The sequence below is a fragment of the Mesitornis unicolor genome, unplaced genomic scaffold (assembly GCF_000695765.1).
Source record: "Mesitornis unicolor isolate BGI_N332 unplaced genomic scaffold, ASM69576v1 scaffold25423, whole genome shotgun sequence".
Taxonomy (NCBI): Eukaryota; Metazoa; Chordata; class Aves; order Mesitornithiformes; family Mesitornithidae; genus Mesitornis; species Mesitornis unicolor.
The window spans coordinates 180-18697 of NW_010173072.1; the positions used below are offsets into that span (position 1 = coordinate 180).

Genomic DNA, 18518 nt, shown 5'->3' on the forward strand with positions numbered 1-18518 from the left:
CTTTCTCAGCAGGATTTTTACTGGAGTAGCATCTATCAAGCTAGCAGTAAATCTCCACAGAACGGCTGATATACTTTTTGGAGAATACCCACAGAAGGTAAAGGGAAGAAAGGCTTCTCATTGCGGGTTTTGCCATGAGATTGTTCACAGACCACACACCAAGGCTGCTTCTGAATGCAGAATTCAAACATACCAGACTTCGAGGGCCTTGCAGATAAATGAAGCTGACTGATCCACGCTATCAGCGGATGAGCACTGAACTGAAAGCAAGTTGACTGATAGGTTGACTAGCAGTCTGGAGAGTGGGCAAGAAGAGTGGCAACAAACTCTTCATTTAGAGCAGAATCCCCAAATTATTCCCCAGATTTATTATCTTTTGACTTTTTGACTACACTTCCATATATTTCAGTCTTGACTAAAACTCTCCTACTCTCTCCAAACAACTGTCTGGATTCTTCCATTTTAATATAGGAATCTCTTCTTAGTAACTTTGCAAAGCTGGGATTAGAATGGCAATGCACAGAGAGAAATTTTTCAAGTTTTTGCTAGTTCTCCTTTTTAAAGATTTTTCAGTCTATTAAGTAAGAAAGCATCTTTTATAACAGGCTTATGTACCCTAAAAAACATAATCATGTTAATTGCAGCAGAGCACAGGAAGACCAGATGTTCTACAGTCTAGTAATTTGTCACATTTTAGTTCATTATGCCACATACTGACAAGTTTGAAGACTTAAGTCTTCTCCATATGAAATTCCAGAGACGTAAAATTAATTTACCATGCATCTTTGAGCACCTTCCTCCTCCCTTCTGACTACACTATGTCCCATGAGATTATTCAAAAGTTCCACATCTTAAAACCACCTCAGCTGGTTGTCATCTGCAAAGTTAACCTGTCAAAATTAATTTCTCTCCCATACGAAATGTGGAATGATTCACACGTATGTACAAAAATAGACATAGTAAAATAGATGCTATTCAGTCCAGTGCAGGTGGTTCACCTTTACCAAGCACACTGAATCTTCTGAAAAGTAATTTATGTCCAAGGAGCAATGTCCCAATCACACTCAAAATGTGACTGCAATGTGTCATCTTTAGATACTCCAATTTCTTCTTAAATAATACACTTCACAGGTTGGCATTTAGCTATGATGCTGAAGGGCAAATCAGAAAAACAAAACAAAACTAAAAACCTATTGTTCTCTATCCTTTTACTTCATGTGTCATCTGTTGTATATAGCAAATGTACCTTCTGCTGGAAGAATTATTTCTCTTCGTAGAGATATATTGTTTTTACACATAATTTCTACTTAGAATGTCTTCGGAAATATGCAAAAGCACAGCATAATTGTGACACTGTAAATACATTACAAGACTGTCCAATTCTGTGTGTTAACATAGTCAAAACAGCTATTTAAAGTTATCACACACTGCAAAAACTTCTCACTATACAGTTTTCACTGTCTGAGTCAGTCATACTTACAGGGCATATTCTGCTAGAGGCAATTTGAAAACATCAAATACTTCCTTATTCTTCATTAAGTAAACTGAACGCAAGTAGGATACAAAACACTGAAAGAAAAATAAAATTGTTTAATAAAAAAGAAACCGTTAAATTACCAACACATTAACATTGCACTGTTGCTCTAAACACAAAGCAGAATTCCACTATTAAGTGGACTAACGTTGATTTCAGACTGAAGTCCTTTTACTCAATACCCATCAGCCAAAATTTATCAGTACTACAGAACTGATGTAACTTAAAGTCTTCAAATATTTCATTAAATGCACATTAATTTCCCAACTGTATGTCATGTTATTTTTGCTAGAAGCAAATATGGCAAATTAGTCAGGAGGAAACACCACTGATTTGTTGGGGTTTTTTTCTCCCAGCTTTTCTGAATGTTTCTATGCTATTCTGACACCTCAATTACGTGGCAGCAAGAGCAGATGGTGTTGCTATCAATCCGTGGTATCCTGACAACCTTGGCCACTAAGAGAAAGTGATTCACCTCAATGTTGCTGCCTTTCACTGTGGCCTAGGATAATTCACATTACCTTGCATTTGCCATCGGCTCATCACATACACGCAGTCAATAAATGCAACTCGGCTGATAAACATAAATTCGCTACACATTTACTGAGGCCAGTCCAAGTCTGATCTGTCAATTAATCCCAGACTTCCACCAAGAAAAGTGGAAGCACTACATAACAGAATAACTTAATCTTGTGTTGTATTTTGCCTCCATCCTTCCCAAAAGGAAAGATTCTTATTCTTCTCACGTTTCTTTTGCATAGTCTATTTCTGCCTATCAGCAGCAGCATAAGCAATAGAATATTTTAAGTATCAGGATTTCTGCTGTTCACAACCTCATTTCTAACACATGCCAAAACGCCTAACATGAAGCTTAAACCAGCAAACACTAGTAACAATATCAAATTAAGTGCATAGGGTTATATTCAAGCGTACTACAATCACATCCTTGTTCTGCTATGTACAGGCATCTGTCGGAGAAAATTATTGTATTAATAATTCATGTGGAATTTACAAAAAAAACCCAAACTATTTCCTGTTAACCTGAGATAGAGGAGGAAAAGATCTAACAGTCAGGAGCATCCGTGTCTAATGGGGATTCTTTAAACAGATATAAGAGAAAAAACATTTCCAAAGGTGAATAGATAAGACAGTCAATCAGGCAACATCATAAAGTCATAATTTTCCCCTTGGCAAACTGAAATAACAACTATTAATTGTAAGATATGTAAAGCTAAGAGATACACTTTTCAAGCTGCCCAACACCTTGTTACAGAAGTAAATGTTCATTTGCTTATTTTTCCAAAGGCTAAGTCTTTGGGTAAAGTTTCCTGTCCAGATGATGTCTTTCAATTAATTTCAGCGGTGGAAGGTGACGGCACAATCCATTCTGCTGCTACCAAGAACGTGATGTGGAATAAAACATTTGTTTGCTCACATTAAATTATGAATCGTTTTACAAAGGTATCTAGAACTTTTAGGAAAAGACTTCAAATTTGAGAGATCTTGTTAATCTATTGCTGTCTAGCAAGCAGTGACAAAAATAAATAACAGAGCCTCTTCTTTCTCTGTGATGGCAGACTGAAAAAGTCAGGTGATACAAGAAGTATCTTTGCTGTGAATCTGAGAGCTGTAGATCTGAAGATCTACATAGGTCACTTACGTGCCACAGAATCTCATTCTGGCTTTTGGATCATCTATAAAGCCATCCACTTACTTCACATGTATTTCTTAGGCACATATGGTCCAGAAATTAATAACTGATAAAACGCACCTTTTGCACATGTATCAAGCCCTACAATAACTAAGAATGAACTGCCAAGCAAACACCAGATGTTTTAATTCACATCTCAGCTGTCAACAAGGTTCAGCCCACCTGGACTCAAAACAGTTTTTCAAGTTTGTCACGGACTGGATGCAGGATGGTATTGCTCTGTGTTCAAAGAAATAAGCATCTAATTAGGGTATGATGCTTCAAAGATCACTCAGTAGTAATATAAAGATGATTACAGTCTTCAGTTGACCTCATCCTCCATTATTTCAGGCATCGTGAACACTTTCAGCAAAAGATATTCCCTGCTCCCAGAGCTCACACCCCAACTGGAGGGGTTGAGTACAGCACAGAAGAGTTGCATTTTACAAGATGAGAAACAAAGTACAGAAAGAGCAAATTACTACTCTGATTTCTACTTGATTTCAGCACATTCACTTCAAACTCCTCCTAAAATACTGCCATCTCTCTTGGATTTTATTCAGTTCTTCTAAAATTTGGTCACTTTGCACACACACACACTGCACAGCTGAGGGAGAACAAGTTTAGTCTGTCCAAACCTTTTTCCTGCTTTTTTATCCACTGCTGTTGTCCATTGCTATTTTTGCTGTTTTGATATCACTTTCAATAACTGAACAATACAAAGATATATTAATTCATTTATACCATTATGGAAAATGTTCATGTTGGGCATCAGAAACATATTACAGCTTTATAATAATGGTGGGTAAAGCCCCCCCAAAACCACCTGAGATTACTGTACTAGAAATACATAAGGCCACAAGTACTACGTTCTACTAATTTAGCAGAATTTAGAACATTTAAATTCTGATTTATTGATGTATTTCTTTGATAATTGTTTTAAATATTAAAACACACACAATTCAATTTATGTGCTGTTTTGAGAGAATTCGAAGTACCAGGGCATGACTGGCATCTCAGGCTCTAACACTGCACATCCCTCTGGGTGCCACCAAGAATTTAAGGGACCAACATAACTTCAGTGTCCCAGTACTCCCTCCAAAGTAACATGCATAATAGGAAGAACAACACATTCTTGTTTAAACTGTTTTTCAGCACTGGATGAATTGATGTATTAAACATTAAAATTACATGAAATGCCAAAAGGCAGCACCAGTCCATGAAAGGAACTGCACGGGTTTCAAAGGAGCCCAAATCTGATTCACCCTTTCTCTTTCCAAACACCAGAGGAACCACATCCTATCAAATGAACCATGAAGTATCTTGAAGCAATTAGGAATCAAGGATTTTCTTTCCCCTCCCCCTTTTTTTTCTAATGAAGTAAAAGCATCTTGAAGTAAAGCAAGCAGCTTAGAGGACGCAATCACTTTGACCTCATGCCCTCAACACAGTAAATGCCATCCTGCGTGAACTTCTGCGCGCAGTTACGCTGTTTTGCTGCTATCCGATCCATCCAGGTAGGGAATTTATTTCTTACAAATGTCAAGAATTTGGCAGCTTGCAAAAGACAAGCCAGACAGCGTAACACCCGTGCCTTTGAGAAATCCAGCACTCCAGATAAGGAGCAGAGGTCAGGATTTTATTTGCATTATTTTTATTGCTTTATTCCCATTGATATGTAAGACGACTGGGGCACATTTGCATAGTACGTCTGAACACTCAAACTTAAATTTTAGTAAGGAAGGGCCCTTCTACAATAAACCATTTGTCCATATGTCAAGACTTTAAAAAACTGAATGTATATACAGCTTGTCAGCAAGAGGACACTGCACTGCTACCCATAAATTAAAAATTGCAAGAAAAATGGCCTGAAAGGGCAATTAAGTGATAATGTAAAAAATTTCAAAATTAAGTTTCTATCTGTAACACTGACAGCACGTGTTTGATTTTACTCTTGTGCTATTTCTAAACTCTTACTTTCTTCTGCCCAATTCAGAATGAACTTTCTCTGCCTTTTAAGAGATCTTCGAAAGCCAAAGCCAGAAACAGAGCTTTGTGAGTATTTTCATTCCAAGTCAGACGATGGTGGCTCTCTCCTACTCATGTCCTCCCCCAAGCTGCTGCTCTATCACTCCTGACACAAATTGGTGTAACTGCAACTTCCTCTGGCAGTTGCTGATGACCGCAATATGTCACTCGCACATCTGGCCTGTGCAGCGTTAGGATGGAGCTTACGCTGACATTCCATGCGCTACAAATACTACTCTGTGCACTACAAAACCTAGGATACAAAACACCAAAAATAGTTTTTAAAGCAGTCCCTTGTACATTGCCTCAGACATTTTACTCACAAAGCTCCCACTGAGTTCCTCAAGGCTACAACTCTTGGTCTACCTTTAAGCATTCACAATCCCCTTTTCATTTTGGCCTGTCACTCTGGTTTAGCAGAATATCTGCAAGTGTCATCTGCTAGCTCAGACAAATAAAAAGTTATTTACACTAATCCAGAATTTCTGCAATCTTCTGAGGTAGAACTTGTATTTCTCAGGCTTTGGCATTTATGGATTTCTGATCATTTGGCTTTTGGTAGTGCTCTTTCAATTTTGACCTATGTGTATGAAAAATAAGTGACCTTAACGATTTTTCTTCTAATCATCTTGTTTCCCTGTACCTCAAGTTGAACTCCTGATTTTACACGGTTTGGAAGATGCTTGGTACAACTACAGAATTCATAGGCTCATAATATCCATATTGTTTAAAAACAAACAAACAAGCAAACCAACCTCAGAAAACACACACTGCTGTGCTTCAGTAACACAAGTAGTAAGCTCTGTCCCAAAGAGTTCACAGGCTAACTTACACAGAAAGTCTTTTACCTTACACTAGCTCATTCTAGTCCAGGAACCTACCTAGTTATTTTAAGTATTCCTCCTTTCCCCAAACCTGCTGAAATCTTGGTGAAATTCACATATTGTTCGTGGAGTCTCCTAACATTAATCAGCACAGCAAGGAAATTCCACTCATAGTCCCATTCACACACTTCTCCATCTTACCTGGAAGAGATATTCTAAGCTATTTTGCTTCTCATTTAAATCCAAATGAAAGATAAAATGTTTTATTCAATGCACTGAATTTTACCACAGAGAAAGGACAAACAGTCATATATATTCAGGAGATACAACAATAAAAATTGATTAAGGAAGCAGGCATGTGAGGCCTAGATGGTTTCAAAGTTATAATGTTTTAAGCCAAGGAATGAGATCTGCAACTTTTCAGTAAACTGTTGTTGTTGTTATTATCATCTCAAAATATTCTCTGTCAGCTCCCCAAGAAAAGTCTTCTCAGGAGAAACTACCAATTTCCCTATCCCCTTCTACCAAAAGGGTTACTGAACTGAGAAGGGTACACAGTCCTACTCTCCATCATGCTACCAAGGATACATGATGAAAAAAGGTTATTTCTGTACTATTTAACAGCCTTATGCTTTACAGAATCACAGAACAGCTGAAGTTGAAAGGAATCTCTGGAGACCATCTAGTCCAAACCCAGCCAAAAGCACGGTCAGGTAGAGCAGGCTGCTAAGCAATGCACGCAGTTTTTAATATCCGACAACGGAGACTGCACAGCCTCTTCGTGCAGCCTGTTCTAGTGTTCAACCTCCCTCACAATAGATTCGTTTAACTGGTTTTAAACGGAGGATCTTTTTAATATAAATTTGTGCCCACTGCCTCCTCTCCTGACACTAGGCACCACTCAGAAGGCTCTGGACTCCATACTTCTCTCCTAATACGGGAGATACTCCAAGTGCTCAATCATATCTGTGGTTCTTCATTGGTCTTATCTACAGTATGTCCAAGTCTTTCTTGTACTGGAACCCCAGAATCAAGCCTTTAGCTCCAAATGTGCCTCGCCAGGGCTGAGTAAAGGGGAAAGGAAGGATCACCTCTCTTGACCTGTCAGCAACGCTCTGCCTAAAGCCGCCCAGAATGCAGTTGTCCTTCTCTGCTGCAAAGGCACATTTTTGGCTCATGTTCAGCCTGCTGTTCACTAGGACAACCTGTTGCCCCAGGTCTTTTTCTGAAAAGTTACTTTCCAGCCATTTGGCCACAGCCTGTACTGGTGTATGGGGTTACTCCTCCCCAGGTTCAGAACTCAAAACAGCTGGAAAAGCCACAAACAAAACAGTAAAAACCCTCAAACAGCTGAGAGGCAGTGACTACTAAATCAAAAATTACTTGTGTATCCGAGACTCCGAAGTAAATACATCCCCACCAATGCCCTAACTTTGGCACAACAGCACTAGGTCAGGCAGCACTTCAGGCCTTAGGGCCATGAGCCCATGTTGAGCCCACATCAACTCACACAGGCTATAACAAGCATACTTACCACCAGCTGCCAATACATGATTATTGTTTCTACTGACACCATCATTTAAAGCTTAAAAATTAGAACAATTTAGCAGTTCCAAACGCTGCTGCTAGGGCACATTTGAGCAGGTCAGTTATTGTAACAGCAGTTCTATTGGTCTAGTTTGCCTCAAGGACTATAGTGCAGCAGATGACTTACCCTTTGAGCTTTGTCCTTCAACTCCTGATCTTGAGCTAAGAAAGCTTGCATCCTCTTCTGGATGTCTGTCAGTTTTTCAGGATTAATTCTAATTTAAAAAGAAAAACAAAAGAAGAAAGTTAGCTTTAATGATTAGAACATGCAAAACTAAACACCTTTTAAGTTCTCAGGAGTATCGTCATGTCTTTTGCATTGCCTTCATATGTATAAAGCTATTACTATTCTGAACAACCATAGGAAGGAGGAAGCATACATTCCTCAACCGAATAATACAGAAAAGACAAATGGAAGCTCAGATTTCTTATACAGAGAGAGTTTTCAGTGAAGGTCGTAAAATTTCTTTCAAAGTAAAGCCAAAATCAGCAGTAAAGAACTTTTTGAATTTATAAAAATGCTGAAAAAAATATAGAAGCAGCATAATGAATTAAAGTACTACTTTATACTGAGATAGCAGTCTTCATAAGAAAATTGTCAGCATTTTTGAAAGCTTAAGTAAGATCTGTTGCCTTGGGAATACTGAAATTTAAGTACTTCTTTCTTACAGCCAGATGAGCAAAAATAAAGGACATTGAGATTAAACAGATTTAATAGCTCCTCAGTATACTGATCAAGTGAATAAAGAACAGTGACTGTATTATAGAAAATGCCATTAAACCTTGTAAGAAGTTATGTAGGTCTTTGTATTTTTACACTTATTCCAGCGACACATACACTATTTCAGGTTTATTTGCCCAGATATTTATCTACTTCTGGTTTTGATCTGCTAGTGCCACCCAAGTGTATCTATCATACTACCTACTAAACATGGTAGGAGGATACCCCTCGAGTAGAGGTTAAAAGAGATGCCCAGCTACCAGATTTCTTAATCTGGTTCTTGCTGCTGTGTGCCATGTCATCCCATACTGCACAACAAAACATAGCCCTTGCTGAAGGAAGTCAAGGAAAACAAAGAATCAAAATCATTCTTCCTCACGTGGCACTAAGTCAGTCTAGAACACGTGACTCTGACTAAAAAACATTTTATAGTCATTTTTTGTAATGTAAGTCATTATGCTCATCAATTACTCTTACTAAATATAAAAGCAGAAAATAAGCAAGGTGTTAGAGGGTTTTCCCGAAGAATGCTTTAATTTATAAAGACATCAAGCTTTATTACCTCACCATTTCAATTTCTTATCTCTGTCAGATACAGCCAGTGGAAGGCTGCAGTGCACACAAAAGCTGTTTACCTACAGTTCTAGTGAAAGATCAAAAAGCTGAGTTCCAGTTTCAAGTCAGCAAATACTTTACTTTGAAAGTCTAAAGACGTAAGAGAGAAAAGCAACAGCATGAAAAATTCAGTGGAACACAAACTGACCAACAGGTCTTTGAAATGCAAGATTGAATACTCACAAGATATCAAAGATAAAAAAGCAAACAGAGAGAAGGCTCTTCTAGATTTTATTCTATAAAACAAGATTGAGAAGGTGACAATGAAAACATTTAGGATCCTAACAAAGGAAAAATGGCAAAATTGCAAAATAAAAGCAGTGGTTTGCTTAACACCAAATTGTAGAAGGTACAAACACACGGTATGGTACCTCAGTGCAGAGGAATGACTGGAGGAAGAGTTACAAGGCTGGCTGGATGAAACCAACATATTTACAATGACCTGAAACTCTAGAAAAAAGCTGAAAGTAGAGCTGAAGACAAGTATAAAAACAGCACAAATACACCGGGATAGAATAAAAAAATACAAGCACAAAATGAGATACAAAAAGTAAAGAAAGGGTAGCATAAATAACAAAAAAAAAAATCCTATGAACACCTGTAGTAAGACAGCCCAGAGAAGTGCTGGATTGTCCTTAAGTTACGGGAAAGCCATTAAGAGATGACTTGAAGGCATTTAAATTAGCCAGTGTCTTTTTTCACTTGTCTTCACCCAAAGTGGCAGCTGTAATCCAACAGCTAACAACAGCTACAGCACAGCACAAGCTCACACCAGAACTGCAAATCCTGGCATAACAGACACTTAAATAAATCTGCTGGGTCAGAAGAAATTTGCTCCATAGCAACTGGAGAGAAGTCAGACTGCTATGAGTCAAAGCTTATCTACTCTTGAGAACTCATCTGAGAGAGAAAAATCTATGGGGCAGGTAAACACAGTGCTCCTCATCAAAGGGGGTAAAAAAAGAGAAGTTAAACAATTCACTTTTTCCTTGATACTGAAAAATACAATTGGCAAGCACCTAAAGAAAATAAGCAAACACACAAGGGCCAACATAGCTTAGTCAGAAGCAAAACATGACTAATCATTTTAATCATCCTTCATAGCAGCTTTAGCAGGCTTTAAGAATAGGAAAGACACAGTAGATGTCATATTTTATGTTGGCAAAGCACCTGGCAGTTGCACGTTCTCATATGGTAGAAAAACATGGTCTACAAGAAATCTTGAAGTAAGCACAAAACTGGCCCTGAAAAGACTAGAATGGGGTTTTTATAACAGTGTCTGTCATTTTAACTAGGCCATTTCTTTCTTTTCTTACTCTGCGAGTACAAATTTTAAAAGCAGTATAACTTATTCAAAACGTTGTTTTGCCTAGCAAAGCGGCATAAATGGCCACATTTGACTGAGCCATGATAGAAATATGAACTCAGCTTGCTTTGTTTTATGAACTGATCAGACAGCACTCTCCAAATTTCCTGGTAAAGACACACTCTGCTTTCCTCTCATTCCTCCCGTTTGTAACATCAGGATACAAGCAGTGCTTTAACCCGATACTCTCTCTTCCCTATCCTCTCCAAAGCAGAAGTTGAACATAACCACCACCAAAAAGACGATGCTGCCATGATGCAGAAAAAGAGTTTCCATATTGCACCCAGCTCCAAGCAGCAGCAGGTTTTGCTATGCTCTCAGCTTGGGACGTGGCTCCCTGTGGTTACACTGGATGATCTGGGAGGCTGGAGAGAGGAGGAGGAGCTGAGACCTAAAGGCAGCTGCTCAGAGGTGCCAGCCTCACACCAACAGATCAGACAGGTACGTAACCGCATTGGTTAGTGACACCAATGAATTGTCCTACAGTGATGATGGTAACTGGCAGCATGTTTTAACAGATTCCCTAGTATTAATATTAATAAGGAATAATTTAAGTGCAATATTAATATTAATGTTAATATTAACATTAATAAGGAAAAACTTTTTTACTGTGAGGGTAACAGAGCACTGGAACAGGCTGTCCAGAGAGGTTGTGGAGTCTCCTTCTCTGGAGACATTCAAAATCCGCCTGTGTGACCTGGTCTAGGTGATCCTGCTCTGGCAGGGGGGTTGGACTGGATGAGCTTTCCAGGTCCCTTCCAACTCCTAATATTCTGTGATTCCATGATACTGCTGTCATGTGAAATACATATCCAAGTATTCTCCGCTGCCAGAAAAAAAGGTGGTTTTTGTTGTTTTCTTCAAGAACCACATCTTTGTCATAATATTAAAAAAAAAACAACCAACAAAACATTACATTACATTACGAATATCTATAAACATGCACTTTGGTAAAATTTTCTAGACACAAGACTTGTAATGGTAACCCTTTAGGAAACAGCTCTTATCTTGTTACTCAAACAAACTGGATGCCATGAAGTAGTCTCACGGTACTACCAAAAATAATTTCAGTTTACCGCTTGCATCTAAAACTTTGAAATTATTGGCTCCTCATAAATATGTACATAATATTTAGTATTTTTACATTTTTTGCCATATTTGAATGCTCCAAAACACAATAGTTATTACTGCATTTTGCATTTTCTCTTGCTCAGTCTGAACAATGAAAAAGAGATGCATTGTTAAAAGCACTACCTGTAAATTGGCAGCTTGTGCTGATTAGAAAGAAATGGAATATGAACAGGCTTCACAGGGAGCTCAGATTTAAACCTGAAAACTAAGAAAACAGTGCAAACTCTATCCTTCTGAATAGGTATTCAGAAAAAGAAAAACATTCTTCCCTTTCTGCTTTCAAATTGTGGAACTGTTCTTAAAGTTCTGTAAAAATGAAACAAAGTTTGTAAGTCTGAAAATGCAAAGCGAGGAAAGAAACAGAAAACTGGCTCTTGTAATCCCACACAAGATAACAGGTTAACAAGAACAGCAAAACAAACACTTTAATTGGCAGTGATGCTGCAGAAACAAAAAGGTTTCAGAATGAGTTTCAGAAGTTTGAAGTAGTAAATCCTGTTGGCAGCAAGCAATGCTCATAACCTTCTAACTCACAAGTTAAATCAATTTTTGAGCATCTCTAATTAGGTAAATATGCACCAACACCACCAGAAGACTTCAGCAGAAGACCTGGAATATGATCCTTAGGTTGATGAAACTCCTTCAATAATTTATCAACTGCCAAAATACACCAAGGTTGTATTAATTAGGAACCAGCTAAAAGTAACAACTTAATAAAATATGTAGTAAAAAACTTTTAGGATTACACTGGTTTGCAAGTTTACAAGATTTTTGGTTTTTTTGTTTTGTTTGGTTGTTTTTTTTAAGAATTATAGTTAGTGTCTTAGAAGTACAATGCTAAACCATTTAAGCCTTCATCACCCTAGGTAATTAAATCATGAGTAAAAGCATTCTTCTTCATTAAGATGTTACAAATACTACTAATAAGGTATGTTTTGCAGATTGAAAAACTGAATCTTGAGGCAGGCTGGTAAAACATTATCAACCAAAAACCAGTAAGATTGGATAGGGCTTTGAGCAACCTGGTCTGGTGGAAGGTATGCTTGCTCATGGTAGGGGTTGGACTGGATGAGCTTTCAGGTCCCCTCCATCCCAAAACAATTTGTAATCCTATGATTCAAAGAACAATGAACTCCTTCCTACCTATAGCTGCTAATTAGGAAATTGCCACCAATTCTTTTAGTGGTGTGGGGTTTTTTCTATTTGTTTTACAGTTAGGGTTATTGTCCTTCCTACATGTCTGTTACTCTGCATTTAATATAAATTGGAAATACATGTGCTTTTTATTTATATGGTATCATTACTCTTTCAAAGTCAGTTCTCCTTTGTACAGATAGCACAGATTCTACAGGTCTCCACCTGAATACTCTCTCTAGTATGTAAAATGATCGTTTAGTCACATCTTTTATTTCCTGTTCTTCAACAAACCGATTCAGAAAGATCAAGACAAACTGGAGAAATAGTCCAGAATTAAAGAAAAGACAGGCAAGACAAACAAGGATGATAAAACGTATAAACACATACAAGAAAAGATTAAAGAAATTGTAATGGTTTAATCTGCAAAAGAAAAGAAGAGAAAGAGATAGCATGATAATGATCAATTACATAAAAAGCAGTTGCAAAGAATAAGAGAATACATAATTTTCCATTTATTCTTGGCACAGGACAAAAGAAATATTTCACTTAAATTACTTACAAGGCTTATCAGACACTTGAAGAAAAACCCTTAATGGCAGGAACTGCTGAGTACAGATGAGATCGCTTTGGGAAATTGTGAAGATATTCATGGGCAAGTTAGACAAGCATCTGATAAGAATGATTTGTGCAACCAGTCCTGCCTCTGGGAAAGGGGATGGAATAGGTGACCTCTCAAGGTCTTTTTCTTTTACAACACTATCCAAATCTCCCTGGTTTGTCCAGCTCCAGGCAATTCAAGCACTTTACTCCATCAGGATTGTCATAGACTCATCACACATTATTCCTGTAGAAAGAACGCTGAATAACAGACAAGCCATTAGCCACTTACTTGATTTCACTGACAGGTACTTTCCGCTGTGCCAGCTGTTCCACCATGCCTTTTTCTTCTGAGGGAAGCAATACTAACAGAGCTTCACCACCTTCTTTGTATCTGATCAGGGAAAAAAACAAAACACAGAGACCTCAAGCAAACATGCAAATAAATGTATTTTTTGTTGATGTTTTCAATAACCAATATAAATTTACATTTGCTTCCTTAAAAGCAGCTCAAAGAGCAGAAACAAATCCTCACTTTACAGAGGGAAAAGGCAAACCAGTTCAGTGACTTTCCAGTATCTCTACTTACGCTGATTTCAAAACTACAGCCAGAGCCCTACACATCTGGGACTAAGATAGATTCGGATCAGTGGATATTTTCTTCCCTGGGACTAGAAATACTTTTGTAGTAATCAAATGACACTTGATCAAAGCTGATAATACTAGAAGATCTAGACTCTTGCATTCATCTTCTACCACTAGGCAAGGCTGAACTCCTGGCTGAACAACTGATTCTTCTCTGCACGTCCTGCAAGTGAAAGAATCGAAAGGCTAGGAAAAGGTAAGTGCCTGGATCCCAAACAACTCCTACTTGCATGTTCAATAAAGGGTAATTTTCTAACAGAAGCATCACTGAAAGATAATCATAAAAACTGGAGCTCTTGCATTTATAGAAGTGGTTTTTAGGTGCATGTTGCGGTAAAGTAAAAATTGTTCTTAAAGTGCAAAAGGAAAAGTAGTATCAGATTGATCCCATAAGAACATATCTACTAAGTCTCAATGCACTTAACAGCTGTATCAAACGTAACTGACTCGGTAATTACTCAAGACACACAGTTGGCAAAGAAATAAAATTCTTCAATTTTAATCTTAAAGCATCTTCATGTTCACTTTCTTCTTGTGTAAGAAATAGCAGTTCCTAGTTTCAGCAAATTAAGCAACTTGAGGACATTCATGGAGAATAAAACTACCCAGCAGCATTAGTAAAGAAACAAGACGATGGGTTTAAGTCCTGCTGACAAAGCAGTAAAGACAAGGTAGCTTATCTGCGTTATCTAAGCCCATATCTACTCTAACACGTATATTATTTCTTCATTTACATTTACAAATAGTTCTTAAGAGTACAGATTGATAGGAAAATATTACACTATATAAAAAACACCAATCCAACTAAATTTCAGAAATATGGCAAAACTGGACAGAATCAAACTTACAGCCAACTGATGAGAGCAATGTGTAGGACAAAGCTAAATAAGAGAGTGATAAGTTACTACGTAAAGCAGCTCTAACTGCCAAGAGCTACTCAAAGAGAAGTTCCTAGGGAGCAGATTGTAAGCCTACACATAAACTGCTACGACGCCAAGTATTCCATTTATTTGAAACAGAAAATACTCATATTTGTCTTTTTCCATATGCTGGTAAAATTTTTCATCCATCTTAAGCATCGTTTCTGGTTTCTACAATGAAATTTAACTGCTTCCTCTCTTTTTATTCCACTCAGTTTGTTGCCATTTCATGAATCTTCAGCTTCTGTTACTGCATCATACATTCTCCTGTTGGGTCTTTGCTCCACTTGCATTCACTTTTCTCCATCAAGACAACCATCAAGAAAAGGATGTTATACAAAAGGTATAAACTGTCACCAGGTCAGTGGCAGATGTTACCAGCTTGTCTTTGGGTCAGAGGTAGGTCACACATCTTCCCAATAAAAGCTCAGCAATGACAGAGGAAAACATCAGTTCAGCCTTTGTGCATAGAAAAGGAGACATAAGTGCTATTTAGGGAAGTATTGCAGTCCAGACTCCTTGGCTTAAGAGAGCTTTTAAGGTGGAGACAAGAGAGCGCAGAGGGATGTTCTCAGGCATCCAAACAAGAGTCATTAACTGATAAAAATCATTTCAGATGGAACAGAGGGAGCCCACATTTCTCCAAGTATCAACAGTTAACACTTGGCAAAAACCAACCGCAGAACTGTTTGAAAACTATAAACACTATCTGTCACAGCATAGTGACAGATAAGCAATGCAAGCAGCAACAAAGTCTGCAGTTAAAACAGTCTGACAGCTTTTATTACAGCTTTCTGCTTTCATTTGATGAATTGGAAAAAAAATCACAACAAAATGCTCTCCAATGCCTTTTTTTTTTGTCCAGTGCTACACATAACAGGTCCAGGGACTGACTTTTAAAGATAATTTTAAAGCGTTTAACACATGTTTTCATTCTAAGTTTTTTAACTGTTATATTCTGGATTTCAAAATTTTACATGCAAATCAAATAGATACAAAGAGGAGAGTCTGCCCCATACCAGCACTATGTAAATTGACTGGTTTGGTAAGAGTACCAAAAGAAACAGTAAGACATGTGAACTTTGTCCCAAAAAGTACTGCTTTAGGGTTGTGGGTGAGGGAGAGACACTGTACAAAAACTATACTAATTTGATTTAAACCCATTTGATTAGGAGACCTAAAATGTTCTTAATGGAGAAAGATCAGCTTGTAGATTCTTTCTAAAATAAGAGTCCTAAAGCAAGTCATATGCTTATTTTGAGGCAATGTATTATCTTCATCAACAGCATAGGAGGACTTAAGTCACTGCTGACCAAACACACCATGCATGTTTGGGCCCTTTATATAATAATTAGGGTTGGGAATTACTTGCTTACATAGACCAAGAGCACCTTGCAGGAACACTCTAGATATTTAACCCAGCCAAATTCCAGGTGGTATTTCCACAGCGTGGGTCCACGTCAGACACTGCCACAGCTTGAACAAGCAATGAAAGTCTGGAAAGCCACTGAGCCTTAAGAGGACTTTGGATTTTATAGCCAAAATTGATGATCACAGTTCCAAGGCAGCTAATTATTCATCAAAAGAACCTGAGCTCTCAGAACACTGTTAGAAAGAAGGATGAAAATACTCTTTTATCTACCCAAGGCTTGTATCAGACAGGGAGATAGAGATAATATTGCTGCCAACATCAGTCTCACCGTCAGAGCACAGAATAAGACACAGCTCTGCTCTTCAAAATAGATACTATGAAAGGAGAGGATTCAGAAAAGAGCTAAGAGAATGATCCAGCATCTGGCAAGCACGTCTGGTCAGTCTCTCAACAAGAATCTTCCTCATTTGTCAAGAACACAAAAAAGTCTTGATCATACTAAATAAACACCTGAAAAGGATGATTTCTGCAGATTCCTTAAGTTTACTCAAAGGCATGAAGCCACTTGTGTAGTTTCGGTGCTTCTGGCGTTTCCTATTCTGGAGTGCCTGACTTGGTATTCTTAAATTGTTGCTTTATTGTATTTATTTTATCCAGTGCGCAACACACTATTAAAGACCAGTGGTGTATAAATCATGGAAGAAATACCCATCAAGGGTCAGAGAGTGAAGATATCCTCTCTGCAAGCCACAAACCAAACTCTGGAATTATCTAGTACAGAAAATATCATTTTACAGTAGTTTTGCTTTTATAGCTTTTCATCAGTACCCACGAGGTCATTCTCAAAACAGGGTGCAGGATCAGATGAACCTTCAATTTGACCCCTGAGAGGTGTTCTTGTGTCAGTAGTGCTAAACACATTATATGCAGATTTGGTTACCTTTTCAGAAAGTACAAATTCAGAAGATGTAATTTTAGAGGCACATTCCATAGATAATTCACAAAAAGAAAACAAGCATTAAATCTGGTATCTACGGACAACAACTAACTCAATCTTTATATTAAGTCTTGCAAAGCCTTTATACAGAGAAAATAGTACTATAGCTAAGTAAAGAAAAAAATCCCATAAAAACAGACAAAGAAGAGGCAGAGTATAGGCAAACACCTAAACTTTCACATCTTTTGGCAACTACTAAGGGAAAAAAAAGGGCAACATTAAGAATATTTCTCAGAGTTGATCCCTTCAGAAATTCAAGCGGCTAAGGGAACTGGGGTTGTTTAGCCTGGAGAAGAGAAGGCTGAGGGGAGACCTCATCACCACCTACAACTACCTCAAGGGAGGTTGTGGAGAGGTGGGTGCTGGGCTCTTCTCCCAGGTGATGGAGGATAGAACAAGGGGAAACGGCACCAAGCTGTGCCAAGGGAGGTTCAGGTTAGAGATAAGGAGGAAGTTCTTTACTGAGAGGGTTGTCAGAGGCTGGAACAGGCTGCCCAGGGAGGTGGTGGAGTCACCATCCCTGGATGTATTTAAAGAGCGAATAAATGAGGTACTTAAGGATATGGTTTAGGGGGTAGACAGGAGCGGTTGGACGTGATGATCTCGGAGGTCTTTTCCAACCGAGCGATTCTGTGTGTGAAAGACATCCAGTAACTACTGATGCAGCATAATCTTTTTCCTTATCTAGTCTGGAATAATTCACTCTCCTAAATGCCAATATTTTTAATGTACTTGAAGTTAAAAGGGAATAGTCTTTGCCTGTTCCTATATTTTAAGTGTGACTTAATTAATTAAAACAGACAGTATGATATTAATGCTGAAAACCAAAAGATCTTAAATACCATTTGGGAAGGTTTGTATTTGTTCAGTGTCCTCAGTGGGCGTTTAGTTAAACAAACTTAAAAAAAAAATAGTTTTACTTGGGCAGAGTATCACCTTATTTCTCAAAAAAGAAAAGAACAACTTAGTCATATGCTAATCAGAAAACTATGGTCTTAAAGATAACCTCAAAAAGAGAGGTTGCCGTGGAAAACTTCAGTTTTCAAAAGTGTTTTCTGTGTCTTTCATATTAAAAGCTTTTGTATTGGGAAACTTATGACAGCACAAACTACCAAAAACTGGCATAAACAATAAAAAAAAGCACACTTAGATCTTCTGCTCAAAATTTGTTTCCATTACCATGGCTAAAACATGGGAGAAAAGAACATTCCTTAGTATCCTAAGGGAATAAAGTTCTCCACTGAAGCCAACAAAAGAACATTTCTGTGATTATTTTCAGCAGACAGATGAAACCTTTAAATCTTTATAGACAATAAAGCAGCAGAGTCATTCTCAGCTACTGAAATTCTTCAGC

At 37.9% G+C, this 18518-nt stretch overlaps 1 protein-coding gene across 1 annotated transcript in view; it reads right to left on the reverse strand.

The window, feature by feature from the left end:
- Window positions 1-1480: 1480 nt before the first annotated feature.
- The window catches only part of DDX10 (DEAD (Asp-Glu-Ala-Asp) box polypeptide 10), a gene marked incomplete at both ends in the record, with an annotated part of 36406 nt that continues 19368 nt past the window's right edge, over window positions 1481-18518 (reverse strand). The window contains 3 exons of the mRNA XM_010180600.1: window positions 1481-1569; window positions 7791-7878; window positions 13523-13624. Of these exons, the coding sequence (XP_010178902.1) occupies window positions 1481-1569; window positions 7791-7878; window positions 13523-13624 (279 nt within the window). The remainder of the gene's footprint in view (window positions 1570-7790; window positions 7879-13522; window positions 13625-18518) is intronic.